The 24,877-nt window shown below is 36.8% G+C and overlaps 2 protein-coding genes across 8 annotated transcripts in view; both read right to left on the reverse strand.

The window, feature by feature from the left end:
• Positions 1–24,877, reverse strand: part of DCAF17 (DDB1 and CUL4 associated factor 17) — a 57,449-nt gene that overhangs the window by 8,000 nt on the left and 24,572 nt on the right. For 3 of the 7 annotated variants that reach the window (XM_032292993.1, XM_032292990.1, XM_032292988.1), the window contains 6 exons: positions 17,892–18,034; positions 13,025–13,134; positions 10,036–10,126; positions 9,025–9,108; positions 6,766–6,921; positions 5,900–5,992 (listed from right to left, as the gene is read on the reverse strand). In XM_032292993.1, coding sequence (XP_032148884.1) covers positions 5,900–5,992; positions 6,766–6,921; positions 9,025–9,108; positions 10,036–10,126; positions 13,025–13,134; positions 17,892–18,034 — 677 coding nt within the window. The other 4 variants (XM_032292992.1, XM_032292991.1, XR_004273324.1 and 1 more) reach the window with 3 other exon arrangements.
• On the reverse strand, positions 21,082–21,437 carry LOC116561183 (40S ribosomal protein S27). The gene has a single exon (XM_032293000.1). It carries the CDS (start codon positions 21,395–21,397, stop codon positions 21,143–21,145), a length of 255 nt encoding a protein of 84 aa, XP_032148891.1. The 5' UTR covers positions 21,398–21,437; the 3' UTR covers positions 21,082–21,142.

Consider the following 24,877-nt stretch of genomic DNA (forward strand, 5'->3'; position numbering starts at 1 on the left):
CAGAGCGAGGCTCTGTCTAAAAAAAAAAAAAAAAAAAAAAAAATGCAGTTTACTGTATGTCAATTATACTTCAATAAGTTTATAAAGAAAATTTAAAGATCTCTGATAATTCTAAGTAAAATTTGATTTTATTTGCTGACACCTTTTTTTTTTTTTTTTTTTTTTTTGAGATGGAGTTTCACTCATGTTACCCAGGCTGGAGTGCAATGGCGCGATCTCGGCTCACCGCAACCTCCGCCTCCTGGGTTCAGGCAATTCTCCTGCCTCAGCCTCTCGAGTAGCTGGGATTACAGGCACGCACCACCATGCCCAGCTAATTTTTTGTAGTTTTAGTAGAGACGGGGTTTCACCATGTTGACCAGGATGGTCTCGATCTCTTGACCTCGTGATCCACCCGCCTCGGCCTCCCAAAGTGCTGGGATTACAGGCTTGAGCCACCGTGCCTGGCTGCTGACATCTTTTTATAAGATTTGCCACCTTTGCAACGTTGGTTATTCTAATTCTGAGAAAAAAAAGTGTAGCCAAAATTATTTATGAAACTCAAATTCAATGTTGCCACTCATAAGGAATAACTCCAGTATCCATGAAAACAAAGAGTTACAGGAAAGTATCAGAAAAATCTTACAGGCTTTTGCTGATCTCAATTCTCCCTTTCCTTGCTATTGTCTGTTAATCTCAGTGGGTTCTACCTGAGAGCCTAGTGTCCTGAGCATGGTGTTTTTTAATGTGCCTATATAGGAGGCTGAGAGTCCCCCTCCTTTCCACCTTCACCCTTATACATGACTCAGGTGATAATGAGGAAAGGAACGGAACCTGCAAACTTCAGCACAAATTCTAAGACACTTGAACTGAGAGTCAAAAAGAGTATAAATAAATAAATACTTCTGAAATTTTGAGCACCTCTAAAATTTAAATATACTAATTTGCTATCACAACATATGCAGCCTAGAATGCTACAGTTAGTGAGAAAAGGATACAGCTTGTTTAATATGCTTCCATATTAGAGAAAAAAAATTCACCTGATTTCACCTGTTAGCATGTTTATGATAACATGAACTCACAACCTTTAAAGAAAAAAGTTGCCTTTCTGCTTTTATTACAATGATTGCTGTGACCTCTTCTCCAGTGCCACTCTGTCCAGCTCCAGTAGTCATGTGAAACAGTGGAACACGTGCTCTTAGAACCCAGGTTTGTTCCCAACTATAATCTCCATGAAAGGAATCAGAGTTCTTTGATGAGCAATTTATCCCATGTCTGAGAAAGAATAACTCAAGCAGCTAGGTGTGGTGGCTCACACCTGTAATCCCAGCACTTTGGGAGGCCGAAGTGGGTGGATCATGAGGTCAGGAGATTAAGACCATCCTGGCCAACATGGTGAAACCCTGTCTCTACTAAAAAAAAATACAAAAATAATTGGGTGTGGTGGCACATGCCTGTAGTCCTAGCTACTTGGGAAGCTGAGGCAGGAGAATTACTTGAACCCGGAAGGCAGAGGCTGCAGTGAGCCAGGATTGCACCGCTATACTCCAGCCTGGGTGACAGAGTAAGACTCTGTCAAAAAAAAAAAAAGAACCCAAGCTGAGTTTTGGGGTATCTTAACTATTATCACAAAGAATGTTTTCAGCAGTTCCTGGGGAAGGAAGGAGGTCAAGCTGACAAGAGGGTTGCTAAGCACAAGTAGAAGCAATCTGAGTATCAACTAGAAATGATTACATACCCACCATAAATGCTAAGATAAAGAAGACTAACAACCACAAATGTTCGAGAATGTGTGGAGCAAGTGGAAGTCTCCTACATTGTTGCAGGCATGTAAAATTGTACAATCCTTTGGGAAGAAAGTCTGGGCAAACTAAATATACACCTACCCAAGGACCAAAAAAATCCATTCCTAGATACTTACCGAAGAGAAATAAAGACACATGTTCACAAAAAACTTCTCTAAGAATGTTCATAGCAGCTTTATTCGTAACAGTTAAAAGCAGAAAGAGCCCAGTGCCCATCAACAGAAAGATTAAAAAAAAAAAACTGTGACATATTCACACAAAAGAGTACCCAGCAATAAAAAGAAAGGAACCACTGACACATGCAACAACATGAATAAATCTCAAAAACATTATGTAAGTGAAAGAAGCATTACACCTTGTATGATTTTACTTATATGAAGTTTTAAAAGAGGTAAATTTAACCTTTGATATAGAAGAATGAGAATAGCAGTTATACCTGAGGGGTGGGGAAGGGATAGACTGGGAGAGAGATTTAGGAAACTTTCTGAAGATGACTGCAATGTTCTAAATTTTGGAAAGGGTTTGGGTTACGCAGGTGTATATGTTTGCAAACACTCAGTAAATTTATACTTAAGATCTGTGCATTTTATTGCAGATAAATCTTAAATCAAAAAAATTTAAAAACTAAATAAATATTAAACTCTATTTAATGATATGCAGCTGAAGTATTAGGGGGACATATATATGCAACCACAATTTATTTTGAAATGCACCAAAAAGTATGCTGGATAGGTAAACAATAAAAGAAGTAGAGTAACATACAGAATCCTTGTGGTCTTACGGTATTTACTATAAAATTCTTTCAACTTTACTGTACGTTTGAAAAATTTTCATAATAAAATGAGGGGAAAAAGACTTCAGTAGGTCTCATCTTTCTATTATATGTCCTTTGCTTGATATAAATTATTCTTTCTGCAAGATGCAGATTTGACAGCAACACAGGGACCAGAAATTAGCTCCCTGGGATTCTAAATGATGGCTGATATAGGTAAACACGGTAAGACAAAAATATTTTTTAAAATTAATAAGGAAGCCAAATAATAGGAAGACTAATAGGAGTTATTATCACCACAAAGGGAAAGAACCATTCAAGGACTGCTAACCACTGAAGATTACATTGTCTGTCAATTTGTGACTTGTATTTTACCCAAACTTTGTTCAAAATTTAGACATTGAATCATCAGTAAAAAACACTTATTAAACACTTTCCCATGTACCCAGCATTATAGTTGTCTATATGCTATATATAGGATAAATTAACATGCACTGCCTTTTGAGAGCTTTGGAGGAAATTTGGCGTTAAGTTTATGCTGAACAAATGTGGATATGTTTCCCACCTCTGCACTTATTAGTTGTGGGACCCTGGACCAATTAACTTCTATAAACCTCACTTTCCTCATTTGTACAAAGGGGAGAGATAATGGCAGTTCTTACTTCATGTGGTTATTCTGAATATTAAATGAGACGATCCATTTTACTTATACTGTATTACAATAATTAGCAGATAGAGAGCACTCAATAAATGTATTGTTAAAAAAAAGAACTGTAAGACACAAAACGTAATTGGTGGAAGAATGTGAAGTGCCTTAATTTGTCTAAATAGAACAGTATCTCCTCACTAAGTAGCACAAATATGATATGATAGGATTTGTTTTGTTTTCTCCCAGAGTTGTCATAAACATTGTAAAAAATTAAAGAACAATAAGCTTGCTGCATTGACGCTATGAGAATACAGAAACTTAGATCAAGGAGCACAATGCAGAATGCACCTCTTTTCAGCTGAATGTCTGTACCTGCTGATAGAAGCTACCCTGGTTCACCTGGGCTTGCATTAAGTACTCAGAATTGTTACCCATAATGTTTTGTACCTGTTACTAATATCTGTTAAGTAGGTGGGCATGTAGCTAGAGTTTCGAATTAAAAGTTAGGTAAAGAGGGGGTTTAGGTAGGGCAGGAAAGTATTAACTAATGTCTGGCAGGTGGCAGAATGAGCAGCTATGTGACACTCCGGTGAGCTAGGAAGCATGCTTGTCTCTCGCTATGTGTGGTATCCAACTTTCTCACATTCTGTGCTATCTTCTGTATCTTTCGGCATCTTTTTAATACCTGTGTCTTGTTGACCATCATGCAGCCTACATTCCCACATACTGTTACAACTGGCTGAAACTAAGTACATAGTCACAGCTTCTCCTTTTAGTTGGGGCACAGGTCTCCTGTTTGTTACACTGCCCACAACTCCTTACTGTCTTTCACACAAGGTATATTTCCTGCCTGGCCTGGATGACATTTGGACCCTGGTCTAGTTAGATTTAGGCAGAGGTGACATATTGGGGGTTTCTTAGTGTTAAGTTCTACCTAGACCAGAAGTATTCTACCCTCTACTCCCAGCAAAAAAACAGCTAGGAATCTCAGATATTTTTCAAATACCTTTCAGAGTAGATGAGTTCCTTACTATCGTTTCATTAAAAGGAAGGTGATGACTTAAAGGAGAAGGAGAAACTCAATAATTACCTAAAAAAAAACCTCTGACATAACTGAAGTCTAAAGACATCCTGTTCTGAAACACTCTTGGAAATGGAGAATGAACATTCTGCTGTTACACAGCATTGAATCTGCTTTGAAACTCACACAACATTGGTTTCTTTCTTTCCTTCAGTACTTTCACTGTCCTCTTACTGGTCTTGTTTATCAAGACGTAAGTTTACTGAGTGGAACTATTTAGATAGAGCTCGTATCTAAATGAAAGTCTGGGGCAATATCTAGCACCAGGGCAGAACTGGGAAGAATTCACATCATTCTTAACATGGCATCAAGCCAAAACTGAAGAAAAAAGTGGAAAGATTTTAATGTAAATCATCCAAGCTAAAAATTCCATATTTTAACCTTAAACTTGAATCAGCAATGACTTTTACCGCTGTTTCCTTCCCTTTTATTGCTTATTATTCTTTTGAGGTTGAATCAGATAAAGTGCAGAACATGCAAACTGGAAGCAACTGAATTTCTCAAACAGAAGTCACAAAGAAACATTTTCTCCCTTTACTTGGGTTGCCTTGATTTAACATTCTAAAGAATAATCATTAAAGTTCAAAGATCATATTTAGATCTTTCCTAACAAGGAAGAAAAAATGCTTGTTTCATAAGTAAGCCCAAAATTTTCTCTGGTTAATCAGACAACTCCCAAGCTAGTAAGAGCTCCTCCTGGGACTTTATCTACTCTTCTACAGGAAACAGAACTACTGGAGTCAAGGGTACCTTTATCTTACTCTGTTAAGTAGGAAAATATTGCCTAAACAAGATCAGAAAACTCACTAGATGAATAGAATGGTGAGATGAGACCATCCTTAGAGACAGTGAGCTAAACAGGATACATATCAGGAAAAAAAATTCACTTTAGGTTTGCTTGGAATCTTTTACATTAGTCTATACAGAAACACAAATATTCAATGGGAACATCAAACCAGTAGAACAAAATCTAGGAAGAAAAGATAATTTAGGAACTAAAACCAATTCCTGATACTATATACAAATACAAAACATATATAAATACATATATAAGATTTAAAAAAACCTGTGATGACACATTTTTGGCTCAAAATAATGTTTTCACATAACACATCTCATTTCTCATCCTTATGCAAAGTTTCGTATAGAGGATGTAAGATTTCTTTCTGCATGCTTATTTCTATCTCTCCCTGTCTTTCCTAGCCTTAGCAATCAAAATTCCATACCATCCTTTAAGAACCATGTTAAACACCACCCCATCAATGATTTGCTTCTCAACAACTGGAATTAACCTGTCCTTTTTAATGTTTGCATTACTAGCTAGCTCAAAGCTGCAAAACACTAAACTTCTTGGAATAGTATTCTAAAAAAACCTTAACATAAAATGAATTCCTCACCACCTTATATAGCAAGAGTTTAAAAAAGAAGTCATAGTCATCCGAAGTCAACACAAGACTTTTTTGGAAAATACTGGCGAATGTGCTATGCAGATAATAAAAAGGATTGGACACAGCTGCCAGGGTGTTTGGCTAAAAGTCTCTTAGGTTACAATTATCTCACTCTTTTTAACAACTTCTGTTTACAGTTTCTTCTTCTTCCCCAGTGTCACATACCATCTGGTAAACATAGCAGCTGAAGACTCTGTTGGGTTTCTGCTCTATGTGTAGCACCAAGTCTCTGTCAAAGTAGACTTCATGACTATATGTCTGTAACAAAAACACAATCATACACACTCTCCTTTTCACATAGCCATATTCACTACTGTGTTACTAAAATGTCATGTACCTATGTTAGGGATCTTCAAACATAACACAGAAGAAAATAGTTGCTAGAAAGAGATTCATTTTTCATTATTTGTGGACGTGCAGATTATTAACAAAAAAGACATTACAAAATATAGAGAATAAAAAGAGCTCTGGACTCAGGAGTCTAAATACCCAGATTTTATTGCCAATGCTGATACTATCTATCTCACTGTGTGATCATGGATGAGTTGCCAAACTTCCCAGGTTCTTCACTGATTAAACAAGACCTGGATAAAATGATGTTTATTGTTCTTTATAACTTTGATATTCTAATAATAGTTGAAATATCACATATACAAGAGTACCTGGACTCCTATATGCTTAAATATGGTCTCAAGTAATTGTGGGGATTTATTACAGTATTCTCTTATTTTAAAACATTTTTCCAAACTTATAATTGAAAGAAAAGCAAAGGCTAGGGTAAGGAAAGAGATAACATGTCTTAGGAAAACATATGAAGTTTTAAGTCCACTGGTAAGGAGGCATCCCCTAGTTCCCAGGGGAGGAAGGATTAAGAAGTACTCATTTTGTCCTGGGTATAGGACAATAACCTCTTTCATGTGGTCATTGGCATAGGTGAGTCTGGACTGCCATGAACACAGTAACATTTGTTTTAATAAATGGCACCTATAAAGAAAACGCTTACAACTTCATATTCCATGAACTCTACTTACCACATCCCATGACTCCACCAGTGGAATACTTTTAAGTAAAGTTCCATATTCATTACAGTGGAAATCCAGGTGAGCTTTTCCTTCAGCATCTATTTGAGTAACAGCTACCACAGAAAGCAAATCTAACTCATCTTCATAGTCCACAACTTTGAAAGTCTTGGGGAGAGATGGATAAAATAGGAAAAGAGGCAAAATCCAGTTATTCAAGTAGGCTTATTTCTGCATTTATAGTTTAAGTATTCTATTACTTACAAAAATATGGGAGAAGAATGAATGAAAGGGAAGAATAACAGGTAGAAATGTATCTCTGTTTATATGCCTAGTAAAACATCAGTTCCAAGATTTTCAAGAGTTAAGCAGTATCCTACAGATTTTAAGAAACAAAACAAAGTCTACATAGATCTGAGCCAAAGTATAAATGAAATTCTCTACAGTGACAGCAAATCAGAGCTTCTCTAAATTTAAAAGAGTATTCGACTGTTGTCTCTGACAAGTGTGTTTGCTGATTCCTGGACAGGACTAAACACATGGAGCTCAGTTCTGAAACCTGATGACTGCTCACTGAGCTCTAAAAGTTCTCACCTGAGAAAAACACAGTCATTTCTAGAAGGATGGGTAACCCATCATACACTACTTATGACTTTTACCACCTCTTCAAAAAAAATCCTTTTTGGTTTTGGCCGGGTGTGGTGACTCAAGCCTATAATCCCAGCAATTTGGGAGGCCGAGATGGGCGCATCACCTGAGGTCAGGAGTTCAAGACCAGCCTGACCAACAATGGTGAAACCCTGTCTTTAAAAAAAAAAAAAAAAAATCCTTTTTGGTTTTTTAAATAAAGCAAAAATGGCTGCTTATACTTGAGGGAGAATATTAGGAAATGAAGTCCAACTCACAGAATAGGATTGAGTAAAGAGAGTTAGCTATGGTAAAGAGAGAAAACTCCCAGAACTCCATCTCAAGGAATAAAACCCAAGACTTCAGAAACCTTGCAGGGAAAGCAGATCAGAGCCCAACCATCCAGGAATGGACCATAGGGAGGTACCTCTTGGCTGAATGCCTGGCATTAACGTTAAAGACAGGCATAGCGTGTTTCTCTCTATCACTATGCACTAATTCTTCACCTATGTTTGGTCAAACTGTTCTTTAATCCATTGACATTTTCTGCCTTTACCACCTTAAGACATAAAAATTTATATGTATTTATTAGCTGGGATTTTTGAAATTTACTTTTGCTTTATTTCCTTTTTGCCTTCATCTTACCATGGTCAAACTTCAAAGGGTGACTTCTTGCCTTGGTGCCAGTGATCTTATAGATTTTAGTCATAATTTCTTCAAACTTTTCCTTTATAGGCTAAAAGATTTTGTTTTTTAATCTCATGATACAAAGCATCTCTCTTTTTGCTACCACCTTTCCCCGCTTAATGACTTATGCTACCTTTTGGAAAGTTTAGTACATCTTTCAGGAATATAGTTTTATATGCAGAGTATGTAGCTTTCTTCGTTGTTCTCAATAGGTTTGTATAGTCCAAAATAATAATTTTTTGTGCCTTTTTTTTTTTGAGAACAGCTACATACTGGGCCACCTCTAACCTATTTTAAAAGAAGTTCAAAAACTGTCCTTAGAAGGCCACTCTAATGTTTCTACCTAAAAATGATGACACAAATAATAGATAGGCTAAATAAATTTAGAATTTATGCAACGGTTTAAATATTTAAAGCATGATCACTATCAGTTGATTTCATACATACTTCCAATGCCTCTTTAAAGGAAGGGGATAAAAATGTATTAGCTTAGTGACTGGTAAAGCCAAGTGGAAGATAACAGTTGAACTGATTTATCATGCCCTCATGTCCTCTTCCTCTGACCCATGGACATTAACAAACGTATTCAAGTCTAGCAAGTAAAAAAAGTCAAAAACCATAAAGTCATCAGGATGTAACTCAAGAATTTTCCATGAAGAGATTTCCCTAGAAAATCTACATATCAACAAAACAAAACAAAACAAAAAGTTAATAGTGTTTTCAAATTATTTTGGTCCTATGAACTTTTCTGCAAATAGAACATTATGAATAATTACAATATGAAAGGAGAGAATGGTTGGGTTGCACTGGTTGAGATAGCATGCACAACCCTTCCCAACTGGCCTGCTTGGAACTCTTCACCCCCAACCTCTACCCCAGGGCATGGGAAGTATTAATATGAAATTCACAATGCAAGGACACACTGGTTTGGTTTGTCATCTCTGGCCAAAGTAATACCTCTTGTTCTGGGTCATCATCCAGAAGGTTAAAACTTTTTTTTACCACCCGTCCAGAAGCTGTAACAGTGAGTACATTTTCATTCTATCACATGGAGAGAAATAAAAAGATATTACAAGTTCCATTACATGCGCTCAAAGGCAAAATTGCCTTAACAAATTTGGTAAAATTTCCCAACACTTTTCGCACATCCACAATTCTTTCCTCAACTGAGAAAATTCTGAATCAGATTTCTGATCCTCCATTTAATTAAAAAAAACAAAAAAAAACACCGCCCCACCCCACACATATACACACACATATGCCACCATGCCTGGCTAATTTTCTATTTTTTTGTAGAGACAGGGTTTCACCATGTCACCCAGCCTGGTCTCGAACTCCTGGGCTCAAGCAAACTGCCTGCTTTGGCCTCCTAGAGTGCTGGGATTACAGGTGTGAGGCACCACGCCTGGTCCAAAAATACTTTAATAAAGTTTTTAATGGCTAAAACACCAGAATGGGCAACAAAATCAATTATTTAAAAGATTAGAGATTAGCTGCCTCATTCACCTGACTTTTGCCTTAGTATATGGGACAGCAAATAAAAAGTGGATCTGTTTTTAGAAATTTCCCTCCCCATAATTTTCTTTGTGGTCTTAATTTATACACTAAAGGAAAAAGTACCATATGGAGTTAAAGTATGGTATGTGATTTTTAAAGATTTATATGTACTCCAATTAAATTTAACTTTGCACAAGTAATTAGACCCAAAGGTTGACAATTCATCAATAAAAAAGAGAAATTAAGAAAGAAAACAGAAATCAGCAAAAGATAAACTCAATATAGTCAACTTTCTTCAAATCTCAAATGTACCTGGGGCTAAAACTGGCTACTCATGTAGACAAAATGCACAGACTTTTATAGGGCTGTGCTGTTGTTTCTAGCTACACGCAAAGGCAAATATATTAGCATACTATATTCTTATGTAGAAAGACAATGATATACAAAGGATTTTAAAGTACTCTTACTTACTTTATTGTTCTCCCTGTTGGCCAAAATGACAAAATCTTCAGAGATCTGATGCTGAGAACTATTATTTTCTATTTCAGTTAGCTTCAAAACTCTGAGAAGGAAAAATAATTTTGAAAGCCTAAGATTTCAAAACACTATCAAGGTGCCAAAGTTTAAGTATTGAAATAAAACTCTACAAATAAAAATTATAGTACAACACTGAGGTGGTTCTCTTGATTAGTCTGCAATACTAATATGTGATCACTAAACGTCCATGAACTCCTTCAAAGTCACGAGAGTCTGTTAAACAGAAAAACACGGGAACTGTGACAACAGGTGCTATTGAAGTAGGCAATGAATCAGCTTGCTGAGGCCTAAGCTATTTTCCAAACTGGCTTAATGAAAGTTACTCTTAAGAACCTTGTCTCTGCTATGCTGTAACAGGTCTCTAACATTTCAGCTCTAAGAATTATAACAGATATTTGCATTTTTACTTCTGAAGTAGAATGAGCTATCTATGAGCAACACTTAGGGTTAACTATAAAGAAATTCAATCAGCAACGAAATCTATATCTAAATCAAAACTAAGAGTTTTCATGATAGAGTAATATTTAAAAACAACTGAAAATACTGTTTTTTCTTAGGATTGATTATATTTAAAGATTTGGGCTTTTTGAATGCAATGGCCTCATGGATCAAGCCTATTAAGCAAGAGAAAATAAAATAATTTGCTCACCACCCACAGAAACCTGTTCACATCATTAACAAGCTTCAAAAGCACAATGTTTTACAACCTCAAAAGTCTCAAATGCAGAAAAAAAGAACAGCAGAGAGAAGCAGCTACATGGCCCGAGAGTGCAGGAGGCCTCAGAATTTCTGAAGACAAAGAGATCAAATAATAATTTAAATTACTCACTTAGTTTTCTTAAGTAGTGCCAATATTTTTAAATGCTTATCTTTTAAAATCTGGCAAAAGGCCATATACTCTTTGTGGGCCTTGTTTTCTTAAGTTCAAACTAATATGGGTGGTAACAAACATTAAAAGTAAGGCTTTCTAAAGCAGAAGCACAGCTTAAGATGTGTAAAAATTAATAATCTTATTTTATTAAATCCTTTCATTTTCCTTATATTAATAATAGATCCAGAGAGGTAGACTGATTACCAGGAAGCATAAAAAATAAAGAAGGCAGACACTTCCCTTCTTTATTTTCAATTTTTTTAGAGACAGGGTCTTACTCCATTGCCCAGGCTGGAGTACAGTGCTACAATCACAGCTCACCGCAGTCTTGAACTCCTGGGCTGAGCTGATCCTCCTGTTGAAGCCTCCTAAGGAGCTAGGACCCTAAGATGATTGCCCACCCTCATGCCTAGCTATTTTTTATTTTTATTTTTTGTAGAGACAAGTTCTCACTATGTTGTTCCGGCTGTCTCAAACTCCTGGTTTCAGGGGATCCTCCTGCCTTGGCCTCCCAAAGTGCAGGATTACAGGCCTAAACTATCATGTCCAGCCACTTCTCTTCTTATTCAATAAATACTTACTGAGCATCTACTCTGTGCCAAGGACTATGCTTAGTGCTGGGGTTATAGGCTCTTTCCCTGTTGTCATAGAGTCTATGATACCAAAATAAGGTATTTAAGCAGACAATCACAAATTAATTAAGTTACTCTAAGTGCTACAATGGAAGATGACACAGCGGGTGCAATGAAAATATGACGGGCAAGCAAATCTAACTAACAAGGGGCATCAGGGAAGGTCTGTGGAAAAGTGACATTGAAGCTGGGCCATAAAATATGAATAGAAATTAGGCAGGAGAACAGGTAGGGGACACAGACTCCAAACAGAGGAAACAGGCCCTTAGTTTTCTGAAAAGGCAGCATGACCAGAGTAAACTGAGTTGGAGGAGGGTCTTTTGGACCATGCCAACTGTATTGGTTTTTATCCTAAGAGCAATGAAAAGCCATAAAAAGGGTAAAGCACTAGAATTCACTTGCATATTTTTTATATTTCTTCATGTTCTTAAAAATCATGCTAGCTGCTAAGAAGAAAACAGTGCAAGAGTGGATCCTGGAGCCCTGGAGTGGGCTATTACTGTAGCCTAGGCTAGTGATGACAGTGACTTGACCAAGACGATGACAGTGGCCAAGGGCAGAAATAGGCAGATTTAAGAAATAATTCATAGCAAAATAAACTGGATTGAGAGGATATATGGTGTGTACGTATGAGAGAAAGAGAATGCATGTAAGTATTTAAATGTATGCATACTGATGAAAGACAAATTGGTAAGAAGGTATTAAGAATGATTCAAGATTTCTGGAATGAGTTGAAATGAGCGGTTTGGGCTAGTATACACATTTTGGAGTTCTCATGTATACATGATCTTGCTGCCAAGGGAATAAACAGAATCATGCAGAATGGAAATACTGAGTGAGAAGAGAAGAGGGCCTAAAATCCGATTGAGGACATCCAACAATTAAAGGCTGGGTAGAGAAGGAAGAGTACAAAAGCATACTAAAATAGATAGATAAAAGAGGAAAATATTCCGGACTGTGGTGTCAGCAATGTCAAATGAAAAGTGTTTAACGGAAGGAGAGGTCAGCTTGTGGGAGATGTGTGTGCCCCGAAAGCAATAAAAATAAAACAAGGTTTACTTCAAGCAATCCACTACCTTTCCTGTGTCAAGGCTGCCTTTCAGAACAAACAATCTTATTTCTTATTAATCCTAGAGAATTAATTAAGACCTGATGAGAGAGGGTCAGTCTGTAATTTCCTTTTACTCGCATATCATCCATCAAATAACTTATCCAAATCTAATACTTACAAACAGTATTGTTGAGGCCGAAAGAATTAAGTCAGGTTTTCTATATGCCAGTCTCTGAGGAAGCACCCACCAACAAGCTAATTATTTCCATTAATTGGCTCAGGCTCACTAGTTTGCTGGCAAAAATAAAGATGCCAATAAATGCTACTAAAAGCTGCTCTTAACTTTCAAGTGCTAATGAGATTACTCACTTGACTTGATTTGGGCCAACATGTATTATTCTACCAGAAGCATCAGGATGGAAATAGATCCAGTCAGATTCTAGAGAACAACAATCCATTTCTTGGATCCCATTTTTTGCCTGAAGTTGGAAAAAAATATTGAAGACAAAGATTAAGGGAAAAATCAAATAATTAAAAAATCTAACCCAAGTGATACATCAGTAGGTCAAAGGTACAGGGAAGAAAAAATATTAACCAGTTAAAGTGGAATGTATCTGAGGGCCAAATGAGGACATGCAATTTTGAGAAATTCTGAATATTTAAATTCAGAAATGTAATGGATTTGCTCTGTAACATACCCTATACATCACATACAGTAGTAATAACACAAGAGATACCATATCTCAAGCACCTACTTTGTGTCAAGAACTGCATTCAATGCTTTATAGTCATTGTTTGTTTGATCTTAACAACACTCAAAGGAAGTATTGAAAACTGATATACAAAGAGAATAAATCATTTGCCCAATGTTTTTTTCGTGTGTGTGTTTTTAAGTAGAGTCTTGCTATGTTGCCCAGGCTGGTATCAAACTCCTGGCCTCAAGTGATCCTCTCACCTTGGCCTCTCAAACTGCTAGGACTACATGTGTGAGCTACTGCACCTGCCTTGTTCAATATTTTGAACTTACAAGACAGCAGTTCTGACTCCAAAACTCATGGACTTTCTATTATATAACTCTGCCATAATCATGCATATGCATTTCTCCACAATGTCTTCCTCTCTTCCTATCCCCAACAATCTTTCAATCAGAAGAGCAGATAACAAAAAAATGAACGTGTAAACAAACCTAAAGTCTCAGACGTGGGTCATAAAATCTTAGATAAGTCAAATGTTGCTGTAATATCTAAGGAAATGACCTAATACTGCTTAGCTTTTAAGGCAAGAAGAGATTTCACTGTAGTATATTTAGATATTAAAATAAAGAAAAAAACCACCTGTTATGCTATAACATGTGTACACAAATGTTTTACCTTATATCCAAGAGCACTGGGAATGAATGCCAATTTGGATATATTAACTTCACTGGCTTTACAGAAGCCATTTAATTTAATTTCTCTAATGTAAAATGAAATGATGCCACATTTCCTACTAGATATTTATGAGTTTTGTAACACTAAAGCTTTTAAATTCCATTAGCATATATTGATAGGCTACTATGTTCTAGGTATCGGAATAGGCATTCAGACCTCACATAAATTAAACATAATCTTTGTCATCAAGAAGCTTATAGTCTGGGTGGAGGCAGAAACATAAAAAATAAGGCAGTGGCTCAATAAGTGATTGAGCCATCCACCAGATTATTAATTATCAAGCACTCAACCCAAGTTGAGCAGAATTTTGGGAGTCAAAAAAAGGTTGAAATGAGCCTTAGGGATAAGCAGAAAATAGCTACAAATAGGAGACAGTAAAATAAAAAATACGTAAGTGTTAATAGGCCAAAGGCGGTGGCTCATGCCTGTAATCCCAGCACTTCAGGAAGCTGAGGCAGGTGGATCACTTGAGGTCAGGAGTTTGAAACCAGCCTGGCAAACAAGGTGAAAACCCATCTCTACTAAAAGTGCAAAAATTAGTCAGCATGGTGGCATGCACCTGTAATCCCAGCTACTCAGGAGGCTGAGGCAGGAGAATTGCTTGAACCTAGGAGGCAGAGGTTGCAGTGAGCCAAGATCGTGCCACTGCACTCCAGCCTGGGTGACAGGGCGAAACCCTGTCTCAAAACAAAACAAACCAAAATTATAGAAGTGAATCCATATAGTATGCACATAAACATGAATAGCAGGTATAATTTAAATTGAAAAGTATAATATCCAGCCATGAGAATGGAGAGATAGGTGGAGCTATATTTTAAGTGCTTTGTATGCTATGATTTATTTTTATTTTTTATTATTTGAGACAGGGTCTCACTCTGTTGCACAGGCTAGAGTGCAGTGGTGTGATCTCGGCTCACTGCAGCCTTGACCTCCTGAGCTTAGGCAACTCTCTCACCTCAGCCTCCCAAGTAGCTTGGACCACAGGTGCATACTACCACACCTGGCTAATTTTTATATTTTTTGTGGAGATGGGGTTTCGCCATGTTGCCCAGGCTGGTCTTGAACTTCTGGGCTCAGCGATCTGCCTGCCTAGGGCTCTCAAAGTGTTGGGATTACAGGGGTGAGCCACTGTGCCTGGCCTCATGATTTTTAAATTTTTGAAATGTAATACATTTTATGTATCAAATTTATGAATTTCAATTTTTCAAGAATTTCTACAAGAATTCTAATTATATCTAATAGTGGCATTAGTATATTTTACATAAAAGAAAATTAAAGTAAATAAATATGATGATTGTAAGCACTGAAATTAATATGTCCATGATGGTATTAGCTCCAGATGCTTGTTTTATACAAAATATGTATATACTATACATATCTTTTTTTAGATTGTTCTCTTTACTGTAATATCTAATTAAAACATGCAAAACAAAAATCTTTGAAACACTAGGCAGCTTATTACTAGCTTCTATTGTTTTTATTATTTGCTCGAATGTTAGATTTGAAAGCTCAGTTTAATAGAGTAAGCTATGAAACACTTTCTGAAATCTTAAGTTTGGCTGTTTATATGTTTTTTAGGTATCTTCGGATTAACAGGTAGGGAATTAATAGGTATATGAGTCATTAAGGCAATGTCACAGTAATAAAACTGTTCACTAAAAGGACTAAAAACTTCCCCTGGATTTGGCAGTTATTTAAGAGTATGCTGAAATATAGGTTTGGATAAATGTTATAATCAGTTATTATAGAAGGAGAGTATGTGACAAGCATGCTTGATATACACGTTGAAGGCCATTATCTAGATATAAAGTCATTCCTTGGAAACCATAGTGGATGGCTTCCAGGATCCCTCACAAATACCAAAACCCACGGATGCTCAAGTACCTTATATAAAATGGCACAGTATTTGTATACAATCTATGCACATCATCCCATATACCATCTTTTTTTCCCTGAATATTTCCAATCCATAGTTGGATGAATCCACAGATGTGGAACCCATGGGTATAGAGGGCTGGCTGTATGTGTGTGTGTGTGTGTGTGTTTGTGTATGAAATAATAGGTATTATCAATTCTTATAAAAAAGGATATGTGTTAAATGTCCAGAATGTGAACTGTGCAGGAATTCACTAGATGTAAAGTTAAGTGAAAAAGAGATGTGACAGGTCCTGGTGGCTGAATGATGTTCACTGGCTGGGAGATGGCCAATCAAACCAAGACTTGTCACAATGGAAAACAGCCCTTAGAGAGTCTTTTATAAAAGAGAATGTCACTGGGCTGGGCCAAATAGAAGCTGCCATGTGGTAAATATTTGGAAAAATATAAGGGAACAATGCTCCTACAAAAGAAAATGGGAAGACACTATACGCATTGTCCCCTGATGGCCATGAAATCAAGGGAAGTGGATAAATGGACCCAACACTATGCTGACTTGCAACATGGTAAAAGGTGATCTGCAACACGGTGAAAGATGATCTGTGACTCTAAAGCCACTGGAGCCAACAGTGACTGATTAAGCAAGATCTGGAGACATGAGTGTAGTGTAAGCTGAACCTGCCTCAAAAAAACTGCAAATTCTTCTGATATATCAAGAGGGAGGATCACTTGAGGCCAGGAGTTCAAGACCAGCCTGCAAAACACAGTGAGACTGTGATCTCTACAAAAAATAAAAAGCTAGCCAGGCATGGTGGTGCGGTCCTGTAGTCCCAGGTACTCGGGAGTCTGAAGTGGGAGGATCACTTGAGCCCAGGAGGTTGAAGTTGCAGTGAGTTCTGATTGTGCCACTGCACTCCAGGCTGGGCAACAGAGTGGAACTCTGTCTCTAAATAAATAAATATAAAATGGAAGTACTGTTTGTTACACTGACACATCTACATGAAATGAGAAAAAATATCAACAATGAAAGCTTGAATGATTTTTCTGTAACGCTCAGGCGTCTGAGACAGGAGGATCACTTGAGCCCAGGAGGTTGAGGCTACAGTGAGCTATGACTCTGCCACTGAACTGAACTCCAGACTGGGTGACAGAGTGAGATCCTGTCTCAAAAAACAAACTAACCAACAGAAAACATAATCAGCGATACAAAACAAAAATGGAAACCCTCCCCAACTCACTTTTTGCACTTACTACAATCACTGTACTTAATACACTGCATCTTGTTTTTCTACGTTTGCTTTGAGTATAACTTGAGGGAAAAGACTGTGTCCTTAGTCATGTCTGGCACATGGTAGGTCCTCAATAAATGTTTATTAAATGACAAATCAATGCCTAAGCCATTTTAAAAAAGAAAACTGAATTCGAATGGTAGAAATTTCCATTGTTTTACTATGTACCATTTCTACTTCTTCTGCCTTAAAAATTCAAAGTGCTTCAAGTTACATACACTGTGACCACCAAAGTTCCATCTGGTTCTGCTCTGGAAGGCAAAGAGAAACAAACCACGGAGAAGCAGAACCAACAACACATTCCACCAGCAATTTCAGAAGCAACGTGAACACATTCCATCAGTGATTCCCACTGTGGAGAGGTTTCACCTGAGATCCCTTGCTGGGATATTGGTGAGATAAAAAAATATATATAAAATTCTTGGTGCCATAAGAATCTTCAAATGTTAATGTTTTAAAATTATGGGTCAAACATATAAATGTTTGCTATATTGTCTGTATTCTTCTGTATTATAAATTGTTCACAAATTATTAAAACAAATGCAGAAAAAAGTAATTCTGAGGAATGTGGGCCTATTCGAGAGGGAGAAAATAAAGAATTTGATACAAATTTGCTACTAAAAAGTCTGATCAATCATTTACCAGGGAATTGTCTTTGAGGGCACAAATATGGAAAACTCCTTTCTGTTTCTTCTTATTAGGTGTGATGATGTAGTGCCAAGGATGGCCTCCAATCTGAAAAGCATTCTCCAGGGATGACACCTCAAAGAGCAGTGGCGGTGTGTCTGTAGAGACAGGAAAAGGAATTCATTAGCGGCACTGTCCTGGGGCATCTGGACTATTCATTAACTGAATTCAACCTTTCTTTGCATGCAACATCTATTAATTTCTACTAATGAAAAATTACAATGTTCAAGAAAATAAGTACAATCAGGTAAGGAGTTTATTGTGAGAAAAGAAAAAGCTAGTCAGAACTAAAATTAGGCTGAATCAACTTCCCAGGCATTTGTTTTCAGGGTAGGTATATGTGGCCTGCATGTGAGCAGAGATTAAAACTGGGCTAAAGGTGTTTATGATGGTAAGGAATGACAAAGTACATTTAATAAAAGTAGCTGCCATTTACTGAACATCTGCTATGGAAAAGACTCTGGGTTAGATACTATTTCCAACTCTCATAATAATCCAACAAGATAATTAGGTCTAATAATTCCTTCAAATGTGAGGAAGAGATCTTCTACATCCTGGACTAATAGGCATTAGTACATCTAATATACATCTAATATATATCTATACATCAGATATACATCTATCTTGCTTAATATTTCTAGTACAGAGACAGTATTAGTCACAATGAATGCAACCACTTAGGATAGAGTCTGTCACAATGAAAGCTTTATTACAGGTTAGTCACTACTACTACAATTACCATCAGACAAGTTAACTTTAAGGTAGTTCAGATATATCCAATCTGTTTCTTTTGAAGACTGGCCCTGTAAAGTAAATTTCTGTTGGTGCTTTTTAGCCTTCTTCTTTGATCACAACTTTAAGTAGAGCATAATAGATCTATTCTTAGATATATAAGTGGACTTGTGCAGTTCAAACCTGTGTTAAGGGTCAACTTTCCATAAAAAGTAGCTCACAAACAATCTTGAGGAAAAAGAAGAGACAGGTATAAACATATAAAATGTATGTCAAGTGCTTTTTTTAAAACCTTTTAATAAAAGGGTAGTATCTTTAATATATAAGGATCCTTTTAAGCAATAAAAAATATAAACACCCCAACAGAAAAATGTATGAAAGGCATGAGTTGGCAAATTATAAGAGAAATACAAACATTGTATGTGATGATACGGTGAAGAAGAGAAGACTTATAAAAGAAAAGCATACAATTAGAGTTTGAATTTGGGGCTCAAAATCAACTAGGTATGTTATAGAGAATATGAAATAGTTATTCAAAATAGGGAAAACAATCAGTATAAACTGACGTATTTAGAAAGAAATACTTTTCCAAGCAACTGCAAAAAATGACCCAAAAGTAGCAATATTACTCTGCCCACAACTCTGATGTGCCCTGCAAATTAAGAACCCCAATTTTGATCTCTAATATTATTCTTAATGAAAAAGGCCTAAAAGTTCTCAGTGTAGCTGATTCCACGTCTTGTGGTGAGAAAATTTTAGGATAGGTGTGGACCATCCCTTGTTTTGAGAACGCAAGGATGTTTACAAGGATACGGAGGGTAGTATTAAGAGTAGGAGAGCCAGCAAAAGGGCTTCCACTTGCTACACTGTGAAAAAAGGGGGCCTGGGCCGGGCGCGGTGGCTCACGCCTGTAATCCCAGCACTTTGGGAGGCTGAGGCGGGTGGATCACGAGGTCAAGAGATCAAGACCATCCAGGTCAACATGGTGAAACCCCGTCTCTACTAAAAATACAAAAAATTAGCTGGGCATGGTGGCACATGCCTGTAATCCCAACTACTCAGGAGGCTGAGGCAGGAGAATTGCCTGAACCCAGGAGGCGGAGGTTGCAGTGAGCTGAGATCGTGCCATTGCACTCCAGCCTGGGCAACAAGAGCGAAACTCCATCTCAAAAAAAAAAAAAAAAGAAAAGAAAAAAGGGGGCCTTACAAAGAAAATAAATATGATTAATTAAAATACTATGAGTCTGTGAAAAGTCAAACAATAATATTTTAAAAGACTATTTTAACATAAAATGTACAAAATAACTGTATTATTTATCAAAGAAGAAGGGCTATACCTGTAATATAATATATTTTTCTAGAAATTTTTAATGTAGGGGATAATTAACCTTACATATTTTTTCTACCAAATATTTACTTAGAAAATTTGGCCAGGTATGGTGGCTCATGCCTGTAATCCCAGCACTATGGGAGGCTGAGGTGGGTGGATTGCTTGAGCTCAGGAATTTGAGACCAGCCTGGGTAACATGGCAAAACCTCATTTCTACTAAAAATAAAAAAACTAAAAATACTTAGATACATGTTAAATAAAATCATAAGGTATAGAATAAAGGATATAATATACTGCATTCGATGTAAGAAAGAAGATTAAATGTTTACAAACACACATTTGCTTATTTTTGCAAAAAGAAACAACAGCAAGCTAAACCAGAATCTAAAAACAATGGTTATTGATGGGAGTAACAGGACTAAAGGAAATAATAAAAAATAAAAACAGAAAGCAATGAAATAGAAAATGGGGCTGGGCACAGTAGCCTATGCCTGTAATCCCAGCACTCTGGGAGTCTGAGGCGTGTAGATCACCTGAGGTCAGGGGTTCAAGACCGGCCTGGCCAACATGACGAAGCCCCACCTCCACTAAGAAAAAAAAAATAGCCAGGCATGATGGTGTGCACCTGCAGTCCCAGCTACCCAGGAGGCTGAGGCAGAAGAATCACTTAAACCCAGGAGGTGGAGGTTGCAGTCAGCTAAGATCGCACCACTGTACTCCAAACTGGGTGATAGTACAAAACAAAACAAAACAAAACAAGGAAAAAAATTTCTCAGAGTATATCTTTTTATACAGCTTCGATCTTTCAACTACATATACATTTCACAACTTCAAGGATAAACTGAAAAAGAAAACAGCAAACCCCAAAATCGAAAATAAAATCAAACAAACGAATCTAATTAAATCATGCTGGTAGCTTAATCCTATAGAAGAATGATTTCGAATTGCCTTTGAACACATCACTCCATGTATATGCTTACTGGGCTGTATACTAAGGAGAAAAGAAACTGTAGGAGAGTCTTAACCTTCAATCCATAGTTCTGTTTTGGTTTTTTTTTGTTGTTGTTGTTGTTGTTGTTGTTGTTTTTTTATCCAAAATGTGTTTATTGAGATGGTTTCCCACTCATCTTGATTCAGAGTGCTTTTAGTGCTGCTTCCTCCTGAAAGAACATCCTTCTGTAAGCCTTGCTTTTCCTCCTGTAGGCTGGCAGAGGACAGTGGAGCAGCCAACACACAAAACTACCGTTTGTGCATGGCTGAAGACCGTGGTGATTTTATAGCATCCTGGGCATTTCACATCCATGAAGTAGGAATTGGGGCTCTGCACCAGGCGTTTCTTCTTGTGTTTCCTCTTCTCCTCTTCTGGAGAGGGATGAAGGAGATCCTTTGCGAGAGGCATGTTCTCGTGTGTAGGTCGTCACCGCCGGAAAGGCCATAGTTCTGTTTTTTTGTTGTTTTTTTGGAGACAGAGTCTCACTCTGTCACCCAGGCCTGAGTAAAGTGGTGCAATCTTGGCTCACTGCAACCTCCACCTTCTGCGTTCATGTGATTCTCCTGCCTCAGCCTCCCGAGTAGCTGGAATTACAGCAGGTACATGCCACCACATCCGGCTAAATTTTTTGTATTTTTAGTAGAAATGGGGTTTCAACATGTTGGCCAGGCTGGTCTCGAACTCCTGACCTCAAGTGATCCACCCACCTCAGCCTCCCAAAGTGCTGAAATTATAGGTGTGAGCCAATGCACCTGGCCCATACTTTAGTTCTTAGTAGTAACACTGGTACTGCAATTTTAAGACTATCATATGTATATTGCAGGATAAAGTTTTATTAGAAATCAAGAAGTTCAGTACGAGTTAAAAAAATACAAATACGAAATCTAAAAAGAATGGCTAAATTTGGAAATATGAAAATGGGCAAATGGATTTTTGTTTTAATGTACATTTCAGCTCTGTTCATTAAAAGGACCTAAAAGTAAAGACATCCAACTGCAATGAACACAACTAGATCTGGGACTCTGTTGTGAGCTGTTTTGTGTTCCCTCAAAAGATATGTTCAAGTCCTAATCCCTGGTACTGGTAAATGTGACTTTATTTGCAAATAGGATCTTTGCAGTTATAATCAAGTTAAGATCATTCCTTAAAAAGAGAAAAAGATTTGAAGACACAGAGGCAGAAAGTCCATGGAAAACCAAGAGGCAGAATCTGTAGTTATGCTGCCAAAAGCCAAGGAACACCAAAGATTGCGAGCAACCACCAGAAGCTAGAAGAAGTAAGAACGGATTCTTGCCTAGAGCCTTCAGAGGGAGGCTACCTCTGCCAACACCTTAATTCCAAATTTCTAGCCTCCAGAATGGTGAGAGACTAAATTGCCATTGTTTAAAGCTGCCCAGTTTGTAGTGTTACTCTCTAGGAAACTGATAGTCTCTAATGATGTTCTCTACTAAAACAGCTGCCTGTCAGAAATAGGAAAGTAAAAGGTAAGCCTGCGACACATTATTGTTCTGGGAAGTGAGGAAATTCTCTAAGATTACTGGGGTGTGTCAAAATGGAGTTTCTGTTGGCCAAATTCAGGACAATCTGAGCATCACGAAGAATAATAACTTTAATATATAATATTGGACAAATAAAAATCCATGAGTCTATTGTGTTTACATACATGTGTTTATCTGTAAAACATTTTGCCACCATCAAAAGTGACTATTAAACTAACTCCTTGCTCTGAATATTGATAATTAAATGGAAGAAGTAAGACTTTACCTTGCCTTTTGTAAGGAATTACAGTTTATCTCCAGTTGATGAGTTAAAGCTTTTATTTCTAGAAAAATGCCAGCTATTAAAGGTAAAAGGAGTAACAGAATTTTAAGAACTGCCATTCTGCAACTCACACGACATAGCTGATTCAGGCAAGGATCACTAATGGTTACAGAAATATTCTTATGCTATTTGTAATCACAAAATTAGAAACAAACTAAATGACCAAAGTAGGGAACTGGTTAAGTAAATTAAGGTTCATTTATAAAATGGCATATAGGTCAAGTTCTTAACGCCTCAAGGAGATGCACACACACAGAGAACCACTTTTTGGCACAGGTAATACAAGCACTACATTTTAAAAGTAGAAGATATAATGAAAACTAAGTCTTCCTTTGATCTGTATCTCTTCCAATATAACTACTTATCAAGTTTTTATGTGTCCTTTCAGATATACCAAGCAAATCCAAAAGCACATTACCATATATGGCCCTTTAATACATGATTATGAATACTTTTCACAAATGAGGATTTTTATATACACAGTTTTGCGCCCATTGTTTTCCACTTAATAATATATCCTGGAAGTTATTCTATACCAGTGCAAAAATAATTCCTTTTTTTTTTTTTGATTCTCACTTCATCGCCCAGGCTGGAGTACAGTGGCACAATCTTGCTCACTGCAACTTCTGCCTCCTGGGTTCAGGTGATTCTTGTGCTTCAGCCTCCTGAGTAGCTGGGATCACAGGTGCATGCCACCACATCTGGCTAATTTTTGGATTTTTAATAGAGACACGGTTTCGCCATGTTGGCCAGGCTGATCTCAAACTCCTGACCTCAAGTGATCCACCAGTCTTGGCCTCCCAAAGTGCTGGGATTACAGGCATGAGCCACCATTCCTTGCTAAAACTCCTCTTTCTTTTTAACAATTTGCAATTAAATTTAGAATACAAATATACAATGATATATTAATACTAGTGTCACTTACCAATGTATACATTGTTTCCAATCTTTTGCTATTAGAAACAATGTTTTAATTGTACATTTATCACTTTCTATACAAGTGAATATATCTGGGACAAATTCCTAGTACTGGAGTTGCTGGGCTCAAGGAGTACATGCCTTTAAAATTTGATATATGTTAACAAAATGTCATATTGACAAATTGCTGGGGACCATAAAGGGTCGTAACAATAAATGAAAGTGGCTATTCTAAACCTTTACCAACCATATTGTATCAAAAGCTCTAACTTCTGATATTTAAGAATCTTGAGATGTGTAATAATTTTAATTTACATTTCTCTTATCAGTGTCATTGAGCTTTGCACTCCCCTAATTAAAAGTCATTTATATTAGTTTCTTTTGAACAATATCCTTTGATCCTTTTATAATTGTGTTATTGCTCTTTTATTGATTTGTAGAACCCTTTATATATTAAGGAAACTGCCCCATTATGGTACGATTTGTAATTATGTCCCCTGTTATTTAAATTTGTTTATGTTGTATATTCCTGGGGATTTTTCTGCCATGCAGAACTTTATTTTTATGTAATCAAATTTATCAATATCTTCTTTTATGGTTTTGGGTTTTGTGTCATACTTAAAAAGGTCTTCCCCACACTGAGATAAAAAGATTCTCCCAAGTTTTTTTCTAAAACTTTTAAGTCTTTGATCCATCCACTATTTATTTTGGTGTAAAAAGTGAGACAGGATTACAACTTTACTGTTTTCATAAAGCCACCTATTAAATAATCCAGATAGAAATTAACATTTATAATATATTAACATCAAAAAGTGGGTTAGGCTATAGATACATGCAACAACATGAAACGAATCTCAAATATAACATCCTGAGTGAAAGAAGCCAAACAAAAAAAAATGCCATATGATTTCATTAATATAAAACTCTAGAAAATGTAAATCTAATCGATAGTGGAAAAAAAGCAGATCGTTGGTTGCCTAGGGCTGGGTTAAGAGAGAAATTTAGTGGGAAGGGCACAGGGGAACTTTTCGGGATGAGGAAAAGACTCTTGACTGTAGTGGTGATTTCCTGGGTGTATACATTTGACAAAACTCAAAACTATACAGTTAAAATGGATACATTTCAATTACCTGTTAACTTATACCTCAA

The sequence above is a fragment of the Sapajus apella genome, unplaced genomic scaffold, assembly GCF_009761245.1.
Source record: "Sapajus apella isolate SASKATOON/1434 unplaced genomic scaffold, GSC_monkey_1.0 scaffold28, whole genome shotgun sequence".
Taxonomy (NCBI): domain Eukaryota; kingdom Metazoa; phylum Chordata; class Mammalia; order Primates; family Cebidae; genus Sapajus; species Sapajus apella.